Source organism: Nomascus leucogenys, chromosome 16 (assembly GCF_006542625.1).
Source record: "Nomascus leucogenys isolate Asia chromosome 16, Asia_NLE_v1, whole genome shotgun sequence".
Taxonomy (NCBI): Eukaryota; Metazoa; Chordata; class Mammalia; order Primates; family Hylobatidae; genus Nomascus; species Nomascus leucogenys.
Window position 1 is genome coordinate 75,050,627 of NC_044396.1, and position 23,501 is coordinate 75,074,127.

Sequence of the window (23,501 nt, forward strand, 5' to 3'; positions counted from 1 at the left end):
ATGACTCCCACAAACATGATGTTCAATATCAACAAAAGAAGCCAAACACAAAAGAATACATAAGGTATGAGTCCATTTATATAATATTCAAAAACTAATCTATATGGGTACAAGTCAGGATAGGTGCTCACTTGGGGGGTTGATGATTGGAAGGGGATTCAAGAGGCTTCTTCAGGGCTGATAATGTTACCTATTCTTTTTCCTGAGATGGAGTCTCGCTCTGTCACCCGGGCTGGAATGCAATGATGCGATCTTGGGTCAATGCAACCTTTGCCTCCCAGGTTCAAGTGATTCTCCTGCCTCAGCCTCTCGAGTAGCTGGGATTACAGGCACTCACCACCATGCCCAGCTAATTTTTGTATTTTTAGTAGAGACGGGGATTTCACCATGTTGGCCAGGCTGGTCTTGAACTCCTGACTTCAAGTGATCCACCCGCCTCAGCCTCCCAAAGTGCTGGGATTACAGGCGTGAGCCACCACACCTGGCCAATGTCACCTATTCTGATCAGGGTGCTAGTTGTACAGGTGAGCTCTCTTTGTAAAAATTCATCAAGCTATTGATCTGTTCTTTAGACTTCTCCAAGTAAAGATGTGAATTGCTGTATAATTGGGTTTGTTGGCTGGGCAGTATTTATGTGAATGTGATACTGTGCTGGAACAACACTTCGTGTTTTCCAAACTTAATTTTCCTCCTATGCATCCAGAAAGACTTAGGTTTCTGGGCTTCCCTGTGGTTAGTGGGACCATGTGATAAGTGCTGGTCAATAGCATGTGGGCAGAAATGATGCATGCTACTGTCAGCCTGGCCCCTTCAATCTCCTGCACAATCCTCCACTTAATCTTTCTCATTCTGTTCACCACCTTCAAAAAAGTCAGTGGAGACTCTGAGGTCCTGGGAGATGATGGAGCAATTGATAGTTCTTATTATAGCACACAAGAGTTTAAAAATAATTCTCTGCAATAAATGAAAGGAGAACCAGGCATGGTGGCTCAAACCTGTAATCCCAGCATTTTGGGAGGCTGAGGCAGGTGGATCACTTGAGCCCATGAGTTCAAGACCAGCCTGGCCAATATTGTGAAACCCCATCTCTACTAAAATTCAAATAATTAGCCAGCATGGTGGTGTGTGCCTGTAGTCCCAGCTATTTGGGAGGCTGATGCAGGAGGATTAATTGAGCCTAGGAGGTCAAGGCTACAGTGAGCCACGATCATGCCACTGCATTCCAGCCTGGGCAAAAGAGCGAGACCCTGTCTCAAAAAAATAAAAAGAAAAATGAAAGGAGCCTGAGTCCCTGAATAACTGCACGGAGCAGAGAGAGCCCCCCCCGATCGCACCACCCCACCTGCCTATCCACATTGGACTGTGATTGATTGATTGTGATTGATTGATTGCAAAACAGAGTCTCGCTCTGTCACTCAGGCTGGAGTGCAGTGGCACGATCTCAGCTCACTGCAACCTCCGCCTCCCTGGTTTGAGCAATCCTCCTGCCTCAGCCTCTTGCGTAGCTGGGATTACAGCCACGAACTGCCATGCCCCACTAATTTTTGTATTTTTAGTAGAGAGGGGGTTTCATCATGTTGGCCAGGCTGAGCTCAAACTCCTGGCCTCAAGTCATCTGCCTTGGCCTCCCAAAGTGCTAGGATTACAGGTGTGAGCCACCACAACCGGCTTTGGACTCTGATTTAAACAAGAAATATATCTCTGTTGTAATATGCAATGGAGCAGGGATTTTTTGTTGTAGTTATTAGCCTAACTTGACTATCTGACTAATACCTAATATGCCTGACTTGGGTCCTGGGTCTCCAAGTGGAACCTTCTCTGTCTCGTAAATGGGAATGGAAGTGAACATTCTTAGGGAGAAATACATATTCCTTACTCCTTGGGTTTCCAAACAGAAGCAATTTCCTAAAAAGAAAAAGTAAATAAGAAGTTCTTAATTTTTGTCCCAAGGGGAGGCAATGGGTGAGTATATGAAAGAACCGAGCTCAGACTGTATAAAGCCAGCTGGGCCTCCAGAAGCTGCCTTCTCTGCTTTTCCCCACGGTGAGCCTGCTGCGGTAGACAGTCCTTGCCTAGCTGTGCCAGTGGCCAGTAGAGTCTTTCAAATTCTGGAGTTCAGTCTTAGAAAGTCCACATGGCTACATCCCTAAGTTATTATCGTCCAATCCAGCCTTTCTCAGAAATAGCGCTAACATTTTTATCTGTCTAATAATTGTGCTTATCTCAGTTGGTTCCAAACTCAGAAAAAAAGGGGGATTTATTGCTTCCTAAAAAACCAACAAAGACTAGGAAAGACGCTGTTCCCTGCAGCAGAGGCCCAGAAACTAGGACAAATTAGAAAGAATCCTTTTTTTTTAAGAGACAGGGTCTTGCTATGTTGCCCAGGCTAAAGTTCAGTGGCTGTTCACAGGTGCAGTCATAGGACACTGCGGCTTCAAACTCCTCTGGGCTCATGCAATCCTCCCGCTTCAGCTTCCTGAGTAGCTTGGACAATGGGTGCACAACACCACACCCAGCTTGAAAGAATCTTTTTTAACAAGAGAAGTCAGGAACGTTTCACAGGATTTGTTAAAGAACAGGGGCATAAAGCGACTGAAATGAGGGTTGGGATGGAGTTGAAACAGCACTAGCCATGACCCCTCTCTTCCTTCCCAATTTAGATCAGCTTCACTTGTCTTTTACCTGTTAGGATTTAAAATTTCATTCAAGCAAAGAGTACTGTGTCTAAAAATAGTTTGAAAATCTCTGATTTAGATCATCTTTTTGGTACCCTCTGGCCTAAAGGATCTTTGCACTTATATAAGAAATCCAAAATTTTATTTTTGCAATGTTTTGCCAGTGACAGTGATCTGTAACAAAAGTAGACCAATATTGGGATGTACAGAGAAGCCTCATGGTCAGCTTCTAAATTAGTTAAAGCTTCTTCAGGAAGCAAAGAAGAGATGCATCCAGGCTATCTTAGGTGGTGGAGTGATGGTGCTCAACCTTTTTTTTTAAAATTTTTTAAATTTTATTTTTAATCTATTTATTTTGAGACCGGATTATAAGACTGGCTAATTTTTGTATTTTTAGTAGAGACAGGGTTTTACTATGTTGGCCAGGCTGGTCTCGAACTCCTGGCCTCAAGTGATCCACCCACCTCGGCCTCCCAAAGTGCTGGGATTACAGGCGTGAGCCACCGTGCCCAGCCTATATATCATTCAACACACTAGAGGGTATAGCAGAATTTGAGTAGTAGGTACATAGGAAATAATCTTAATTTTTTTTTTTTTTTGAGATGGAGTCTCGCACTGTCGCCTCAGCTGGAGTGCAGTGACACGATCTCGGCTCACTGCAACCTCTGCCTCCGGGGTTCAAACAATTCTCCTGCCTCAGCCTCCCGAGTAGCTAAGATTATAGGCACCTGCCACCACGCCTGGCTAATTTTTTGTATTTTTAGTAGAGACGGGGTTTCACTATGTTGGCCAGGCTGGTCTCGAACTCCTGACCCCATGATCCTCCCACCGTGGCCTCCCAAAGTGCTGGGATTACAGGCGTGAACCACCACGTCTGACCCTTAATTTTTTAAAAAACAAAATCCACCTGCTTACCTGACCTAGAGTCTTGCCCTGTATCTGGTGAAGAACTCTGATTAGCTTTTCTATGGCGGGTAGGTCCGACTCGCTGCAAGGCTTTTGTTTGGCTGAGTATAGAGGTTTGGGGCCAGAGAGCTAACCTGACCAAGACATTAGAGGGAGAGGCCACATGGGGGAAGGATTTGGAGAAGAAAGGGAGGGAGCCAGTTGATAGCTAAAAGGAATTTAGGTTATAAAATGTATTCATTTTTTCAACAAATATTTATCTCAAAAGGCTCACTCATGCCAAGCTTTCTGCTAGGTGTTGTGGATGTGATGATGAATGGGACGGACACAGCACCTGCCCTCAAGCACGGGAAGTCCCTTTCCCTGTGATATTCAACGTCAACGCTCTCCACCCTCTCCCCCAACATCTTCAGCAAAGCACACATTGCTTGCAAATGTTCGGTAGACGAGCTAGACTGAGGAGACAGAAGGAAATACTGTCTTGTCCTGGGCTGGAAGGAAGCAAAGCCAGAGGCTCCTCACAGGAGGCCCAACATGTGGCTTGCATGCTCTAGTGGGCCAGGTAGGGCTCTTTAGGCAGCCAGCATCCGTTTCCTCCTTCTTATGGCAAGAGCACTTTGATTTGCTTTTGGAAAATTTCCTCTCTCCTGTTGAGGGTAGCCATAATGGGACTGTCAGTCAAATGTTTTTCCCTGAATTCCTAGCCACAGGAGAGGCACCAGGTCCAAGCTGGGTCAATGAGTCTTGGGAGTCAAATCCTAAAAGGGAGAGATACAAGAATAGAATCAAAGATGAAGCTGGTTTAGCCCAGCAAGAGATGTGATGAGATCAATGCCTACTGCCTGGCTCCCTGGTCGCCCAACCATGTGAGGGTTCTCAGCAGGCCCTTAGAATCTGTGAGCTATTCTATATCCTTCCAATAAATTATCTTTTGCTTAACTTAGCGAGGGTCCTTTTTGGGTACCTGCAGTCAGAAAACCCTACCTGATGCCTGTGATCATGAAAAGTCCCAATCCCTCCTCCCCAGTAAGGGGTCTGGGCACCTCCAAGAGAAAACTGGCTTAGAACAGATGAGGGCCTGGCTGCGGAGACACAGGCATCTTGTTACACCCTTAGAGCCTACTTCTACATCAAAACAGTAATGATCAAAATCCAAAGGCTCCCTTAAGCTAACAGTGACTGCCCTTAACCAACAAGGACACTTAGAGGATCAGTGCCAGCCCTCAGGAAAAGGCCAACACACTGACAGAGAAAAGAGAGATCAGATTCATCTAGGTCAGGTTAAGGCTTCAAATGACACACTGAGCTCAGTAAACATTTCCTAAGCAATCCTTACGTCTTGCACCTAGATTTAATTCTGTACTCCCCGTAGGTCTCTCTGGCCGTGATGACATGGCAGGGGTTTCTCCTTCTCTCTAAGTACATGTGGATTTGTACGAGCCACTGGGGAATTCCTTGGGGGAGAGAAAGCTAAATTTATACCTTCAATTAATCTTCCCAAGTGTTCTTGCCTGCCTTCACTCTGTACCAAGTCTCCTTTTGCCCAAATCACCCCAGTACTCATACCCATTAGCAGATTACACACTGCAGATAGAAGCTGCTTTGCTGCTCATTTAAGTATTTTGAGTCCATTCTTCCCATTACCTCTAACCTGTTCTAATATCCTGTTTCAGGGGATTATGATTCCCTTAGATGAACAACAAAAAAATCATTCAATGCTCCTGGGAGACTTGGCCATTATTAGCTCTCTCCCTAAGCAGGACAAATTCCTACACAGGCCAAATTTCAGTTCAGTGCAAGAGACACTTAAGCACCTGTATGTGGCAGGCCTGTGCTAGGCACTGGGAAACAGCTGCAAATAAGATGCAGTCCCTGTCCTGGGGATGGTTACAAGCCATGGGAGGGATATTAAGCAAATGATCACAGGTGGAACAAGTGTCAAACGCAGAGATCAGGGTGCCAGTGGCTACGTGAGAAGACATTTCACCTTGCCTGCAGGTCTAATAGCCCTCTCCTTGATGAAATGACATTTAAACTGGGCCCTAAAGGCTGGTGATAGAATCAAGAGAATTGCTTCTTCTTCACTGGGGCCTTCTGCAAAGCTGTTCCCATTTCAGGAAGACATCATGTTTTAAAAGTTCATTTTCATTCAAGTTGATGGATTTGGAGCTCGCAATGTTTTTTCCACAGAAATACACTTACAAATAGTGGCTAGGTTTCCAGGTTAGGATGCCAGCACCTAATTATCTACAATGGCTGCAGCACCAACAGCCAGAAATAGCATTTTACCCAGCTTGTGTGTGAAACACAGATCCAAGCCCTGATCGCCAATGGAAACCCCTTCGAGAAAGCCCTCCTTTTCCTCACTGAGTGCCAGCAATTCTCTGTCTGGGAGGTCCCTCCAATCCAGTCCCCAATCCCACTGCCTTGGTTTAAACCAACTCTTCCCTTAAACCTGCATCACAGCAACCAACACAAAACGTGGTCATCTTATCTCATTTCTCCTCTTCCCAGCCTTCTTCTCCCTCTACTCCCCACGGGGCAGCCAGCTACTTTTTTGTTTTTTGTTTTGAGAGGAAGTTTCACTCTTGTTGCCCAGGCTGGAGTGCAGTGGTGCAATCTCGGCTCACTACAATCTCCGCCTTCCAGGTTCAAGCGATTCTCCTGCCTCAGCCTCCCGAGTAGCTGGGATTACAGGCATCCGCCATCAGGCCCGGCTAATTTTTTGTGTTTTTAGTAGAGATGGGGTTTCGCCATGTTGGCCAGGCTGGTCTCGAACTCCTGACCTCAGGTGATCCACCAGCCTCGGCCTCCCAAAGTGCTGGAATTACAGGTGTGAGCCACCACACCTGGCTGCCAGCTACTTTTTAAAGACCAAACATGAAGGCCTTTCAATGTTCCCCACTGCCCGCAGACTGAAGTTCAAGCAATCACACAAAACGGTTTTCCTGATACAGGCCCCGATCTATCTTTCCAACCCCTTTCCCTGCCACTCCCTACCTGTATTCTACAGGTCCAGGCACACAGTTCTCTCTTCCTGAGTTTCTGCTCTTGCTGCTGCTGTTTCTAAATCCACCTAGAACAAGTGGCTTCCTCCATCTTGACCAGAACTGTCCATCAATCTTTCAAGACCTAACCTCTCATCCAAGAAATTTACTTCCTTTTATTCTGGTAGTTTGCTGCATTGTACTATAATGACTTCTTTGCTTATTCAACAAATATGAGTCCCTACAATAGGCCAAGCTGACTGCCTCAGTAGAAAGGACATATCGTGAAGACAGAGACATTGTCTATTTGCATCTGCTTTGGCTTCCTTCACTGAAAAGCCGCAGCAGAGTTGGGTTCATACCCTGTCTTTGGCACTTTCTAGCTTATTTTTTTTTTTGATACGGAGTTTTGCTCTTGTGCCTAGGCTGGAGTGCAATGGCACAATCTCGGCTCACTGCAACCTCCACCTCCTGGGTTCAAGCATTCTCCTGCCTCAGCCTCCCGAGTAGCTGGGATTACAGGTATATGCCACCACGCACAGCTAATTTTTGTATTTTTAGTAGAGACGGGGTTTCTCCATGTTGGTCAGGCTGGTCTTGAACTCCCAACCTCAGAAGGCCCACCCACCTCGGCCTCCCAAAGAGCTGGGATTACAGGCGTGAGCCACCGTACCTGGCCGCTGCCTGATTTTAATCAAGAGACTTGAAGCTTAAGTTTCCTTATCTGGAAAATGGGGATAATATTATTTCACAAGTTTGTTTAAACACAAGTTCCCAAATCCAGCTGAACATCAGAATCAACTTCAAAAATATTTAGAATGGGAATGAGCCAAGATACCTGCTTTTTAAAATCTCAAGTTTAATGCTTATGTATAGCCAGATTTTTAAAACTGTAAATTGGAGGCTTTTTCAGAAAGTACCTGGCACATTAATGCTCAGTACCTAGGTGTGCCCCTGAACATGGCATTCCTACTAGAACAAGCAGAGTTGATATGAGATAAGGGGACCATATGGGAAAGAGCCTAGGTTTAAACCACACATATAAATCATGGGAAAGGCTGGGCACCGTGGCTCAGGCCTGTAATCCCAGTACTTTGGGAGGCCAAGGCAGGTGGCTTGCCTGAGCTCAGGAGTTTAAGACCAGCCTGGGCAACATGGTGAAACTCCATCTCGACCAAAAATACAAAAAATTAGCCAAGTGTGGTGGCACACACTTGTGGTCCCAGCTACTCAGGAGGCTGAGGTGGGAGGATCATTTGAACCTGGGAGGCAGAGGTTGCAGCAAGCCGAGATCATGCCACTACACTCCAACCTGGGTGACAGATCCTGTCTCAAAAAAACAAAGAAAGAAGAGACAAAGAGGGAGAGAGGGAGGAAGGGAGGGGGAGGGAGGGACAGGGAGGGAAGGTGGGAGGGAGGGTGAAGAAAGAAAGAAACACGGGACATGGTATTCCTGGCCAATTCTGATCACCCGTCACTCTGGAAGGCAAACAAGTGAACTGCCAGTAAACCCATTTGCTCAGCCCAGCCTTCTAAGATACAAACAGTGTAAAGTCCAGAAAGGAGTAACTTCTTCCAAAGGTTAGCTATTCAGAGTGTTAAGTTACAAAAGTGTAAGAGGGGCAGGGACCTCAGAAACAGAGTCGGCAACAAACGAAGATGTTGGCAACTGCAACATTGCCTATTATTAGATCCATGTCATTCAAAAGGTAGCTTAGAACACAGTGATACTGGCAATGTGTCCTTCTAAATAAGCAGGATCTTTTTCTATTGCTTCAGTATTTCCCCAGTAATAGAAGAGGGACATACATACAACTTGGTTCCTGTCACCTCACCTTGTGATGAGTGAAGTTGGCCTGTCGAAGGCCCAAGATACAGACTGGGATGTTCACCCTCGAGGAAAAAAAAAAGAAAGAAAGACTTAGCAATGTCATGGCACCTGCTGTCTAGTCTGTGTGTGCCTTATGAGGAAACAGGATTAAACTAATTTTATAAAGTTCCAGGGCTCAGATCCATGGTTAGAAGCTATAAAAATGCCATAAAGCACGCTACAATCAGATATGACTCCTCACTCAAAGTTAGCAAGCATCCTCCTTCATTAAAATGAAAACCCAGGAATCCTGCATCCAGGAATTAATCCAGCAAAAAATACTGGGTACTTCCTAAATGCTCTTCAAGAGATAATTGGTTACATAAATGATGCGATACCTAAGAGACAGCAGAGCAGGGACATGGAAACTTAACACAGACAACCTTCAAGTTGCACATTTTAATTTACAATTTTTACCAATAAAAAGGATTAGTTTACAAAAAGGGAAGTCCTTTATACAAAATAAGGATTTCTTTTTTCCATTTGTAAAGAGAATCCACTGTCATGTTTTGCCTTGTCAAGTCAAAACTCAAATAGCTTGTTTTGGTAAAATTATTCCAGAAAGATAATCCAGACAAAATCAATAACGTCATCAGCTTCCTAACCATGTTTAAGAGGAATAACTTCATGAACATTTTGCCCTGAACTGAAGAGTTCTAAATACTTGTAAACCTTTAGGAAAAAATGACTGCTCGCAGGCAGCTGACTGGTAAGAGGGTACACCAGAGACTCTGGGTCACTCACTGTCAGAATATTCTTATACATAAAATGAGTCTCCACACCTGTACAATGAGTGTACATGCAACATAATTGGAGTAATGGCCTCTAAAATTTTACAAGTAAACTTTATTGTGGCCACAGATCAACAACAAAACATGACAGTTAAGGTTCAGACTCTCCCCACCTATTTTATCATATAAATTAAATATGGAGAGGTACACACAAACTCTATTCAAAATGAGAAGTTGTTTGCCAACTCTCATTTCCTAGGATAACACACATCACACTGTTGAAGAGCAGGGGAAAGAATAGTCACACTGTTAGAGCACAATGTTTCCTGAAGAGAAACTGATCAAAACGTTTGAAGCCTTTTTAGTTGCCTCAAAGTATGACGGCCACTCAATACTGCTCCTAACAGTCTGCTTTCAGATAACGTCATAAAATAAAATAACTGTGTGAAAAGCCATGGCCTTCAAAAAACTTTATTTGGTTATGAGCCAAGCTCTGATAGGAAAAGCCCACCTACGAAAAAAAAAAGGTGTGGGTATTTAAGCTGGTCTGATTCACAGAGCTTGTACATTCATGACTCAAAATAACAAACCCTGAAACCCAAATGATTCTAAAGTCATTTCAACCTTAAATCGTGTTATTCCCTTAGATGTGCTTACATTAGCTTTAAAAAATGATCTACGTGCAGAGAGGAGCTGCACCTTCCTCACAATTAATTGAAACATGACCAAAAAAATGAGGGATAGGCAAAAAAATGACATTTAAATAGCGTATGAGGGTCTCTCCTCCTTTACTCAATGAACACATATCCAGAATGAGATCGAAATGGAATCAATGCCCAAGAGCCTCTCAAAGAGAACATCTCCTGTAGCCGACATGATCTGCATCCTCCTAACACAAGGCAACCCAACTAATCTGGCTACACAAAGCCAGTATGCCCTGCATATGAAACGCGAAGGGGCTGCATCCCCCATGGTTTAAACCTAACCCCTGTGTTAAATGCAACTCCACTACAGTCTTGATCACTTAACTCAGGAAAAAACACCCAGCAACAACCCTCATATCTCATTAACACCAATCTGTGGCCCTCACTGACTCAGCGGTACTTTTTTATAAAAAACATCTGAAGAGGTGGCAAATGGTTACAACGGATGTCAGGTCGAAGCAATTCCAAAAGCTGAGAAAGCGCTTCATCCGCTGCTTCAGTCTTCTCCCCCTATTGCTACAGTTCTGCCACCAAAGGGGGAAAATTACGTGAATATGATTGTTGTGACCAAGCCTTGGCAAAAGTCAATAAATAACAGAGCCTGTCAAGGGCAGAGCAATTTTATGGGCGACCTCTTCTAGTTGCAAATGTGGGGGCTGGGAAAAGCGGGAGGGAGGCATGTGTGCAAGAAAGAAATAAGAGTCCTTTTGAGAAGGGTTTGGTGACCCAGCCCCAGCTCCCCAGCTCAATGCCAGCAGACTAGGACCCGCTAAAACCCATCATTCAGACGGAAAGGGGAGAAGAGAAGACATCAAAAAATGTAGTCAGTTTTGCAATTTGCACAGTTGGTATTTGTTCTTCACAGCAGTAAGGACTTGAATGAGAATCGTGAAACTTGTGGAACACTTATATTTTTCTTCAGGATTTAAGAAACTTTGTCTCGTACTGAAAGACTACATTCAGTGTGGGTCAGGTCCAACAGTGTTAGCCAGAACGCGGTTGTTAAGCGCACCCAGCACTGGGAGGAAATGTGGCTTGAGAGGAGTGCTGCCCGAGGCCGCCCCTTCACTGGTCTCCAAGTCGAAAGCCCTGGCCCCAGTTGTGTCTCCCGCCTCCGCCATTCTGATCAGCAGCTCGCCTCATGCTAGCAGGGGGCACACCAAATCCTGATACTCCTCCTCTCCTACTGGGCAGCCAGCGGTACCTGGTGCAGAAAGACAGGGACACAAAGGGAGAGAAGAGAACAAAGTAACTTCCACATAGTTATCTGACCTCCGAGAACACCTCCCTCTCCTGCTGTTCCCATGGCACTTGTCATGCTGAAGGCGGCAAGCGACAATGTCTTATTTAACTTTGCCTTTTCTGTACTCAGCTCCATGACCTGACCACAGACGGCATTCGTTTTTCATGTTTCTTAAATGTATTCAGATTTCAGCTGAATTCACATTCTGAACATTTTTTTCTCTGCTTATAAAAGTAATCCATGCAGAACAGTATGGAAACAAAAATATTACACCCACAAGCCCAGCAACCAAAGAATGACTGATAGCATCTTGGTATATCTAAATATGGCTCAAACTGGATCAAAGGATACAAAATACATTCACTTTCAAAGGCCAAATCCACAGCCTGCGTGTTTGAGCCTTGCACAGCATTTCTAAAAGGCTCTCAGCTGAGCCTATCAAAGGAGACAGGGGAAGAAGGCTTTCTATGTTGGAAGTATGGGTATGTTTTAAACTTTATTCAGAATCTGCCTTCCAGGTACATTCTTCCCTTCTCACAGATGCTGGAAGAGCTGGGGCCCCAGAAGGTTAAACGATTTCCCACCTTAAAATTAATAAACTAAGAGTTCTCAGAACAGCTAAGAGAACTTAAACCCAAGCCTACACTCTCAATAGTATTTTCCAACTATTTCCCATCCTTGACTCTTTTATTAGTAAACTGAGAATGTGTTTAAACCTATTCCACTTAATGTTTAAAATGTTTAAATTTTGCTTGAAGGCAGAGAGCATGATCTGATACCTCCACTTAAACCCTTCTTGGCAGCAAGAGTCAGTCATCACAGGTGACGTGTCCACAGCAGAAACCCTGAAGAGGACAGGCTTTATACTTGACCTTATATTAGAGCAGTTACTGTGTGAATGTACTCAGTGAGCATTACCTTACACTAGGTGTTGCCTGCTTATAAATTCATCTGATCTTCACAACAACCCCATGAGGGAGGCATTACTATTACTCTGTTTTATAAACAAGAAAATTGAGCCAACACTGAGTGAAGCGCTTCAAAAGTGACAGGATTCCAACCTGGTCGGCCTGGCTCCAGAGCCTGCGCCCTGCACTACTTGTTATACTACATGCCTCCTGCCTGGGAAGGGACAGCAGTCAGTGACTGGAGTCTATTCATGCCTCTTCCCAAAACAGACAACAACTTGGTGGTTTTTTTTTTGTTTTTTTTTTGAGATGGAGTCTCACTCTGTCACCAGGCTGGAGTGCAGTAGCACGATCTCAGCTCACTGCAACCTCCACCTCCCAGGTTCAAGCGATTCTCCTGCCTCAGCCTCCCGAGTAGCTGGGACAACAGGTGCCCGCCACCATGCCCAGCTAATTTTTGTATTTTTAGTAGAGCCATGGTTTCACCATGTTGGCCAGGATGGTCTCGATCTCCTGACCTCATGATCCACCCCTATCGGCCTCCCAAAATGCTGGGATTACTGACATGAGCAACCACGCCTGGCCAAAAACCCCTTTTAAACACAAAATTTAGTGTGTACAGAGAAGATATAACTACTCTAAATGGAATGGAAAATGGTGATACAAATGTAACAGCATTCCATTTAGAAAAGCAGTTATAACTTCCTATACTCACCTCCTCCATTTTAAACAAATACAGCTTTACCATTAAATCAAAATATTTTCCGGCCGGGCATGGTGGCTCACGCTTGTAATCCCAGCACTTTGGGAGGCCGAGGCGGGCAGATCACGAGGTCAGGAGCTCAAGACCACGGTGAAACCCCGTCTCTACTAAAAAATACAAAAAATTAGCCGGGCGTGGTGGCGGGCGCCTGTAGTCCCAGCTACTCGGAGAGGCTGAGGCAGGAGAATGGCGTGAACCCGGGAGGCGGAGCTTGCAGTGAGCCGAGATTGCGCCACTGCACTCCAGCCCGGGCGACAGAGTGAGACTCCGTCTCAAAAAAAAAAAAAAAAAAAATTAAAATGTATTTTCCAAGTGCTGGTTTCTCAACATCCATGCCTTCTGGTACAATAACATTCCTCCAAAGTACATAATAAAATAGAACACTTGCAGAAGGCAATGCTAGAGCTGTCTTGCTTTGCTACTCACTCTAAGACAATATGGAAGCCATCTCCACTGCTTAAGTAGATAGTGAAATTAAATGCAAATAATTAGTATAAAAAGATACCCAATTATACATAATCAACAAAAATTTATGGTAATTTCAAAGCAGTTACTGCTTTTGCAAGGAGCTATATTTTGTCATCTGATCTTTATGCAAAATTTAGCAGAAGGACTTCCACCAACAGAGAAAGTTCAAGTGGAAGGCAGGCTCCAGGGCTCTGCTGATTTTGCCACTAGAATCTTGTATCCTGTGTTGCCCACAACTGAGAAGTAGCTACAAGCCGTTTAGTTAGAATATGGCCATTTAAAGTAAAGTAACTGTTGGCTGCCCCCCAAAAGCACCAAGCTTTTTTTAATTGATGCATCTGCCATCCTACTTGATAAACCTAGATCAGAAAGCCAAACCTGCTGTTATTATGTCCTTTGATAATTAGAAACCAGATTGGTCATTTGTTTTTTTAGCCTGAAGGCAATTCAAGGCTCAGAAGAGAAACAAGTTTCTTTTTATTCTCTTAAAGAAAAACACACACACCACAACCACCAATATGGTATATCTCTGTATATTACAGTTCACAATTTGAAAAGTCTTTGAAAAACATACTCCTACCCTATAAAAGGAAGGGGAGAAAGAGGAGGCCTGCTCAAGTTTTACTGCCCTCACTGATCCCTTAGAGGAATGACAGAACTGCAAAACATTAAAATTAGCAAGATGTGAAAGGGTTTGGTTTGTTTGTTTTTTTAAAGCTTTCAAATGCAAGCTATTACTGCATATCCCTGCTATGAGATTAGGCATGATTGTCAGGCAGGCTGGGACACCCAGATGGTGATTTAACAGGCCCCTTCTTCGACAGCCTTTTGCCTCACTGACAGAATGGTCACACGACTATTACATGCTTCTGGGTGTGTGCGCGTCTCCTCTCAGCTCGTCAAAATCCTGCTCTCCTACCCCCACCTTTAGGAATATGGCAGCTAGCTTTACTTACCAAGAACCCACTACTGTGCTTCCCAACAGTGTTTATCTTACCTCATGCAGTCCTGTGAGACAGGGGCTTCCCCCACAATTTACAGGCTTGCAAACTGAAACTTGGAGGTTTTATACTTTCCCAGTATAAAAACTGCTATCTGAGGGGACTGGGATTCAAACCCAAGTTTGTCTCAAAAATCAAAGCTGTTGCCCTTACCATCCCACTTCAGTAAACCCTAAAAGCAGATAAAGAGCACAAACTCCCAGGCGGTTGGGACTATACAAACCTCAAGTCTCTCATTTTAACTCTGAACAGTCCTGTAAAATGTCTACTCCATCGTATTTAATAGAAAAAGGTTTAAAATTGCTGACCAACACACTAACTTACCCTTCCTTGGGCAAAATCATGGGTAAAAACTGATGGGTTAAGAAAAGACACCCCACTATCCTGTGACTCTGCCCATTCCCCAGCACACTGTTTTGCACTCTGAAGTTGCATCAGGTCCCTCAGCAGGCTCAGTGAGCTGAGATGCCTCATGTAATGTTGGAATCTAGTTGTCAGTGGTCCCTGGCTAAAAGAGTAACAGGAAGGCAACTGAGCCTAGGCTTTAATCCCTAACTTCCTGTGACTGTGTGACTAGGGTAAGTCATTTGTTGCCTCAGGTTTCTCCGTCAGATGGGGCACGGGGTAAATCATACTCCTCATGGAGCTCTCATTAGGATGCATTAAGAACACAGGCATAAAATGTTAGATGAGACAGGACAAAAACACTTACAAAAACTGAGGTGTGGATAGAAAATTTCTTCCTCCCAAGTCCATTGGGTATCTGAACATTAGGAAAAAATAAAGATGTCCAACCAGATTTCCAATAAGCTCATTGATTACCCTGCAAAGAGAGCCAAATGAGTTTAAAGACATTCAAGCAATAGAGATGCACCAAGTTTTAACTAATAGCATAAGGAAGAGAGCCTTCAAGGCAGCTTATTTAGTCCCCGGGAGTCCGTGAGAGCTGACAATGAGCCCTTTTGTAGTCTGAGTGGCAAATGCATTCTGAGGGAGACGGGAAGTGAGTCCTGCTGAACCAATGAGGCCTGCCGCTCTTCAAGGCCAGCAGCCCCTCTGACATCTCTTTCAAGCACCAGCCCATCCTCAAAATATTGTTTTTGCTACTTCCTGCCTCAAGAGTTGGGGAAGTTGCAAAGCATGCTTCTGAATGCTTTCAGTCATGAATATTGTATTTATAAAATGTGGGCAAACATGAAGGCTACCAAGAGAGAAGCGTGGGATTAAGAAAAAGAGGAACAATAAATGCCTGTTCCCCCTTTCCTGGAGCCATTAAGCACTTCTCCCTTGCCTCTTGTACCCTTGAGTGTAAGACACCACAGAGATCACTTAGGAAAGCCGACTTGCACTCTGAAATCAACACTGACCTTCTTCAGTTTTCCCTTGGCTTACATACAGGTCACCTCAAGAGTGTATAGATCTACTGTTACTATTACATATCCTCTTTGTCTTCACCTGCAACATGATTCCCATCAGGGGCAAATCAACACCTGCAACTACTTCAGACTTCACCTTCCTGGGTGGAAGAGCAGCTTTACCAAGTTCAGAACATGCTTTGCTCTAAACAGTCTGCTCCATTCATTCACTTCTCCCCAACAATATGCAGAAGAAGTTAGGATCACACAGAGCAAATATGTCAGACAAATGAAGAACCAGCACTATAAAAATGGATTGAAATATTAAAAGTGGTTTGTAGTATAAGAAATGGGAGTTCTGGCTGGGTGCAGTGGCTCATGCCTGCAATCCCAGCACTTTGGGAGGCCAAGGCGAGGGGATCATTTGAGGTCAGAAGTTCAAGACCAGCCTGGGCAACATAGCGAAACCTCATCTCTACAAAAAATACAAAAATTAGCTGGGTGTGGTGGTGCACGCCTGTAATCCCAGCTACTCGGGAGGCTGAGGCATGAGAATTGCTTGAACCTGGGAAGCAGAGGTTGCAGTGAGCCAAGATCGCACCACTGCACTCCAACCTCAGTGACAGAGCGAGACCCCATCTTGAAAAAGTAAGTAAATAAATAAACAGAAAAAATGAAGAAACGGGAGTTCTTAGAGAAGTTGCATCTTGGTATCCTCCCTTTAAAATTCTGACTGGATAAATTAAAGGTATTCCTATGTCTAGCTCTAATCCCTGACCAATAGACTAGATATTTGACCCTGGTTGGCCAAAAGTTCTGTATTATCATCCAGGCATGGTGGCTCATGCCTGTAATCCCAGCACTTTGGGAGGCCAAGGCAGGCAGATCATTTGAGGTCAGGAGTTTGAGACCAGCCTGGCAAACATGGCAAAACCCCATCTCTACTAAAAATACCAAAAAAAAAAAAAAAATTGCCGGGCGTGGAGGCGGGCGCCTGTAATCCCAGCTACTCGGGAGGCTGAGGCAGAAGAATTGCTTGAACCTATGAGGCAGAGGTTACAATGAGCCAAGATTGCACCATTGCACTCCAGCCTGGGTGACAAAAGTGAAACTTCGTCTCAAAAAAAAAAAAAAAAAAATTCTGTATTATCAAACCACTTGCAAAATTATATCCTATCTAAGAATCTGGATTTCTATGACCAATCGGCAGTTTCCACAGCATTCTGGAAATGCCTTAAGAATATAAGACATAGTAATTTTATACATAGCTCTTAGAGGAGTCAACTCAGACAAAAATTAGGTCTCTGTTTGCCCAATCTGAATAGTGAATCCAGAAATACATATTTATTCCTATACTATACACACAGGAACATACTGTGTGTAACAATAAGTTAACAAAATCGCAACCATTCAATGTTAAATATGCTTAAAGCCCTGCAATCTAATCAATTCAATCGAAGTGAAATTATTCCATAAGCATAAGGTTCTAATGCGTCAATGTTGAGATTCTTTAAAGTTGTATAAAGGTTAGAGAAAGATAAAAACTAATGGAAATTTTCCAAGGATTAGTTTCCAATTAAATAAATCTAATATCACTTACGAGCCTCCGATGATATAGTTGAATCCAAGGATAACCCAGGGTAAATAGCAGGCCTAAGATGGAATGAATATATGCAAATGTGAGTAGCCACACCTGATGAGGACACAGCTACTACAGGGACTAAAGTGGGTAAGGATACACTGACAAGGGCTTTATATAAATCCTCTGGAAGGTCACAGCAAAATTTCTCAGATCAATCTAGCAATATTCCCACTATACTGAAACCTTCCTATCTAAAACTAGACTTAATTGTGTATTTGTAACTGGAAGGACACAGTACTTTGCCCACAGGACTGATGCAATATAGGCCCTGCTGAATTGCTATAAACAAACAGCTTCAAAAAGCAGATGAGTGTCCTACAGATGCTACTAAAAGCAAGGCCCATGAGAGAATCACACTAAGATTCCAGCCAACAAATAGTTACAAATAAAATAAACATACCCCATCTTTTTAGGTTCTTCTTTTACATATCTTGCAAAATTCCTCTGAATTTTTATCTCATTACGCATTGATATCTTAAACTAATACTCTCCCAAATAAGAAAGCTCTCCAAATGAACTCAACATTTGAGCCCCTTACCAAATCCAAGACATCATACCAAGAGCTAAAGGAGTTGCAAGAAACTTCACAAACTACGAAAGAGAGTGTTATACTTAAATAACTTTACAGCTACATGTGCTAAGTACTAAAGAGAAACACAAAGTATTGAAAAAGCCCAAACGTAAGACTAATTCTAGGCAGGAGATTCAGGAAATATGTTCAGTTCCAACTCAAATTAAGAATGGGTAGGATTTATACAAAGAAGAGAATCAAGATGTTACAGGTGGAAAATTGTGAAAGAATGTACAAAGAGAAGTGTTTGGGGGCAAAAACAATCTGTTTCAGCTACAGTATAAAGCAAATAACAGGGAACGAGGGAGTGATAAGAACAGATTTTTAAAGCAGGGTTTCACATGAGTTATCTCTCCTTCTCTCTAACACATAAGATCACTCAGGGACATATCCTTGAGGGGCCCGAGGTACAGAGGGAGTGAAGAAACAAAGGCCAGCAACGGACTCCAGGTTGGCTAATTAAATAGAGCTGGGATTGAGGAGGGCAGAAAGGGGCTTGCCTATGGTACACTGCTCTGCAGTGACCTCTTCTGGATGAGTCAGAAAGTACATCTCTGGACTGAAGAGGGATTTCGGCAGACAAATGAAAAGGACACTTTTCCAACCAAGGCAAAGTACCTTAAATCGTGTTCCAAACCAAAATGATACAATCATGTCTCTGTTCAGCTGGGCCCAGACATAAAGTACTGACATGATCAGAGGAATCATCAGCAACTGCAAAAGAAGTCGACATGTAAAAACCAGGCTCCAGAGGCACTTAAAAAAAGGTGTACATCTACTATGCTTTTTACCCCTCCTCTTCACAACAATCCTCACCTGGGTAAAAGGAAACTCAACTGATCAGAATTATAAATTGATCCTATTATTTATCATACAATGAATACTACAAAATCCTATAATAAAACAAAACTATATTATTTTAGATGGATTCAGAAATGTAAGAGTCAAGCTCTGTTATTTACAAAAAGTAAGCAACAAAGCATTACCATATAATCTCAATTTTTAAAAAACATCCATGTACATGCCTAGAAAATACTAGACAACCTTGTCACATGCCTAGAAAATACTAGACAACCATTATTGTCAATGTTCAAACACCAAAAAGAGGCCAGAAATGAGCAAGGAAAGCAATGATTTAGATAACTCATGTAAGATCTTCAAAGATTTAGCTGACTTAAGATCCTCAAAATAAAACAACTATAGGCCAGGCACGGTGCCTCACGCCTGTAATCCCAGCACTTTGGGAGGCCGAGGCAGGCGGATCATGAGGTCAGGAGTTCAAGACCAGCCTGGTGACATGGTGAAACCCCATCTCTACTAAAAATACAAAAATTAGCCAGGCGTGGTGGCATGCATCTGTAATCCCAGCTACTCGAGAAGCTGAGGCAGGAGAATCACTTGAACCTGGGAGGCGGAGGTTGCAGTGAGCCGAGATCAAGCCACTGCACTCCAGCCTGGGCAACACCGCAAGACTCCATCTCATAAATAAATAAATAAATAAAACAGCTGTAATTCTATAATTTCAAAATACCACATAATTAACCCCATAGTTAATGCAATTTCAACTTCTGACAAAGGCCAGTAAGAGTATATTTGAAACACATAAAAGAGCAAATAGATAGTTTAAACGGACACTTACCTGCATATCCATTGCTAAGCCAGTAATCTTGGTTTGTAAAGTTAAAGATCAGACATAAAAAAGCATTCTGTACCTAGTCAAGACTGATGTGGTTATTTTCCTCCCATTTAAAAGTTCACTTGGCCAGGTGTAATTTGGCTCATGCCTGTAATCTCTGTACTTTGGAAGGCCAAGATGGGAGGACTGCTTGAGGCCAGGAGTTCTAGACCAGCCTGGGCAACATAGCAAGACCCCATCTCTAATTTATATACATATTTTTTTTAATTAAAAAAGTTGTTAGTTCCAGTGTTCTGAAGGAAAATACTTTTCTATAGTTCAGATTGCTTAAAACATTCTACAACACAAAGGTATCTAATCTTCATTATGCATATTTCATTAGACGATACCATGACAAGGACACAGTAGAAATCAACAGCTTCAGCATATGACTTAGTCTGGTCATCTGGCATCCTTTTTCTCTGCTATTGCATTTTAACATCTCTCCTTCAAATAAAGGAGGAAGATGCCTGTAGCCTTTGAAGGAAATAATCATTCTACTTACATTCTCAGGACTCTATAGCATGGTTAAAGTCCAAAATATTTTTTTCCTTCCCTCAAAGGAGGGGAAAGGGCATCCACAGTGCCACATTTTCTGGCCCTCAGCCAAGTTTAAATGGAAGCTGAGCCCAAAGGCAATTTTGAGCTCACCAATTTTGCTCAGGACCTGAGACATCGAGAGCTGCTGCTGCTCTCACCATCTGTAAGAGTCATGCAGTTGGAGGGCTGCTGACAACTGCTATTGATACAAAGCAGAGAAATGTAGTGTCCCTTCCCAGAGCTGGGTACTTTATAGAGGGACTGAATTACTATGTAGGACCCCAAGAGAAGGACAGCAATGAAGTCAGAAAAGGATGCTGGTTGTAAATTAATTTTCTGATAAGGACCACAGATTTCAAAAGCTGTCTCATGGCACGGACTCTCTTTGTGCCTCAGTCAACAAGCTGTCACACATGAGAACACAGAGAACTGGGAACAAGAAGAGGGAACAGTCATAAAACTACTCAACCAAAGGTGGAAAAAAATCCCACAAATGGTAAGAGAATGCATCACTCAAGAGCTATATAATTTACTACAGTTTTTTTAAAAAAACTTTAATTATTCTTATTAACTGTAGTCAACCAAGATGCAAATATTGTAATTTGAAATGTTTATAGAATATGATCTATTTCCCCGAACCTGGAAAAAAACTGGTTTATTTCTGGCCCAAAATCACAGACTGAAGGATACCACGATGCAAATCCAGTTAAAGAGGAGCATGAATAAATAGTCTGCTGGCCTCCCATCAAAAGCCCCTGGAAACAAAAACAAGCCAAATGTCATGGTTCAGAATTTCACAACAAAGTAACATCTACATAGAGAAACACTTCAAAAAGTTACAGAAAAAGCCAAAATGAGAACATTTTAAAAACCACTCCTCTCTAGAAAAGTGAATTTTTTAAAATATCTAAACAATGTTCCCAATAAAGCCCTGAATCAAAGTTACCCGAGTAAGGTTAATCTATGCTCTCCTAACTGAATTCCAGTAAGTGACATGCTCTGACTACCACAGGTTAAAAGAGACCCAGAGAAAGTACAGTCAATTCCACAGCTTCTGAGCCCTGTATCCCAAAGACCAGTGAGGCCCCCCAAGCTCCCTCCTAGGCTGTCAGCTTTTCCTTCTTGGCTCTCGCCGTGACCTGATGGCCGCATTCAGGATTACATGCTTGATCCCTGTCCTCCTCCACTAGACCGTAAGTTCTGTCAGAGGAGGAACCATGCCTGTTTTGTCTCCTATTGTGTCTCCCCCAGCATGGCTATGCTGGGAGGTACTTACCATTATTATTAGAAACACACATACACACACACAACCACCTGTACCACACTGGCCTTAGATACTGAAAAAGAAAGTCTCTGTCTTCCAGAGACTTACATTCTACCAAGGGAAAACAATGTGGGGGAAGGAGGGAATAAAGTGTCAGCCAAACCTTTCCATAGCCTCTGACTCAGTCCTCATACTGCATCTGGAAAGGAGAATGGAAAGACCTACGACCTGCTTCTTAAAGATGCAGAGTTAAAGTCACATGACCAAAGTCACAGAGCTTGTTAGAACCAGAGTGACATCAAATTACTAGCACAGTGCTCCTGTCACTGCACCATATGCCTTACTGAGCAGCATAATCAACAACGGCCTCTCGTATAAGCATGATTCCTAATGCCTTCAGTTAGAAGACTTTAAGAAGAAAAAAAAAAAAAGAAACAGAAATGACTGTAAGATCACTCTAGCTTGAAAGTTACTTTCCCTCCCCGTTGCACACCCCCTCACAGTTACATGATACAGCTAGTCAATTTAAAAAAAGAAACCCAACAACTGTCAGTAAAGCAAAAAGATATATCTAAAAGAAAATAGGTTTCCAGCAAAAGTGTCTTCTACTCTCCTTTATTTCTCCCTTGATACCTCAAAGCACACTTCAGCCACAGTGTTAAGCAGGCCTAATGCTAGAGGATCACAATGATGAATCACAGCTGAAATTCTAACACAATTTCTGAATTTTAATAATAGCTGTGCTTCTTTTGATGTGGCTTTGGCTGTCTGATTCCTAAGGAGTCTTTAGACTGAGTACTTAAAATATTGTAATCATATAAATTACAGCAATATATTATCTGACATGCCTGCAACTGAGAATTTACAAATTAACTGGTTTCAAATTACAGTCTTCCAGTTCAAATCAGAAACCTCATAAATAAGCCAACTCTGCTATATAACTAACAATTTAGCCAGGCAGGAAAATATGCAGGTGGCAAACATTTTGTCAAGATGTTAACTGAAAACTGTGTGGTTGACAGAAAACTGGGGATCAGTGAACCTAGGTTCCAGTCCTAACTGCGTTAACTCAAGAGCTCTGCAACTTTTGGGACATGTCACCACCATTCTAGATCACTGTTTTCTTATCTATGAAATAAGAGCGTTAAACAGAATGATCTCAAAAGTTCCTCTCTACACGTTCATGGCAGCTATTATTCACAATGGCCAAAAAATAAAACCAAGTCAAATGTCTATCAACTGATGACTGAATAAACAAAATGAGGTATATCCATACAATGGAATCTTAATTGGTAATAAAATGGAATGAAGCACTGATACAGGCTATATGGAAGAATCTTGAAAACATTATGCTATGTAAAAGACGTAAGTCACAAAAGGCAACAAAATACTGTATGATTTTAAGAAATGCCCAGAACAGGCAAATCTAAAGAGTCAATAAGATCAGTGGTTTTGGTCAGGTACAGTGGCTCACGCCTGTAATACCAGCACTTTGGGAGGCTGAGGTGGGCGAATCACTTGAGATCAGGAGTTTGAGACCAGCCTGGCCAACAAGGTGAAAACCTGTCTACTAAAAATACAAAAATTAGCTGGATGTGGTGGTAAGTGCCTGTAGTCTCAGCTACTCAGGAGGCTGAGGCATGAGAATTGCTTGAACCCGAGATGCAGAGGTTGCAAAGAGCCAAGACAGTGCCACTGCACTCCAGCCTGGGCAACAGAGTGAGACTCTGTCTCAAAAAAAAAAAAAATCAGTGGTTTCCTAAGGGTGTGGGGGAGGAAGGGATTAAATGAAAAGGGAGAATGGCTGCTAATGGTAGGGTTTCTTTTGGGGGTGGTGAAATATTATAAAAATGAGTGTGATAATGACTATACAACTCTGTCAATATACTAAAAACCAATGAATTGTGTATACTTTAAATGGGTACGTTGTACGGTATATGAATTATATCTCAATAAAGCTGTTAAAAAACGCCTCTCAGCTCAAGCCTTTCAAAATGCTCTGTAGTTGTTGAGTAGGGAATGAGGGGGCAACTTATAAAAATCAAAGCAAATAAAAGAGACCAGTGACCTAATAATCCCACAGATTTGTCCTAAATTGGTATTCAGGGACAATAACATTACAATTTGTTGTATTACCTGACCAGGTAATAGGGTTGGGTAAAGGGATTCAGAGCACAAGAAGACAATTAAAAATAAAA

At 42.8% G+C, this 23,501-nt stretch overlaps 2 protein-coding genes across 2 annotated transcripts in view; one reads left to right on the forward strand and one right to left on the reverse strand.

The window, feature by feature from the left end:
* Positions 1-23,501, forward strand: part of ZHX2 (zinc fingers and homeoboxes 2) — a 281,264-nt gene that overhangs the window by 254,942 nt on the left and 2,821 nt on the right. The gene's annotated exons all lie outside the window — the stretch shown is intronic.
* DERL1 (derlin 1) overlaps positions 8,823-23,501 on the reverse strand; it is a 29,595-nt gene continuing 14,916 nt past the window's right edge. Inside the window, exons 3-8 of the mRNA XM_003256167.3 lie at positions 20,730-20,794; positions 19,464-19,490; positions 18,443-18,538; positions 17,212-17,264; positions 14,969-15,079; positions 8,823-11,077 (exon numbers count right to left, since the gene is read on the reverse strand). Of these exons, the coding sequence (XP_003256215.1) occupies positions 10,939-11,077; positions 14,969-15,079; positions 17,212-17,264; positions 18,443-18,538; positions 19,464-19,490; positions 20,730-20,794 (491 nt within the window). The 3' untranslated portion in view covers positions 8,823-10,938. The remainder of the gene's footprint in view (positions 11,078-14,968; positions 15,080-17,211; positions 17,265-18,442; positions 18,539-19,463; positions 19,491-20,729; positions 20,795-23,501) is intronic.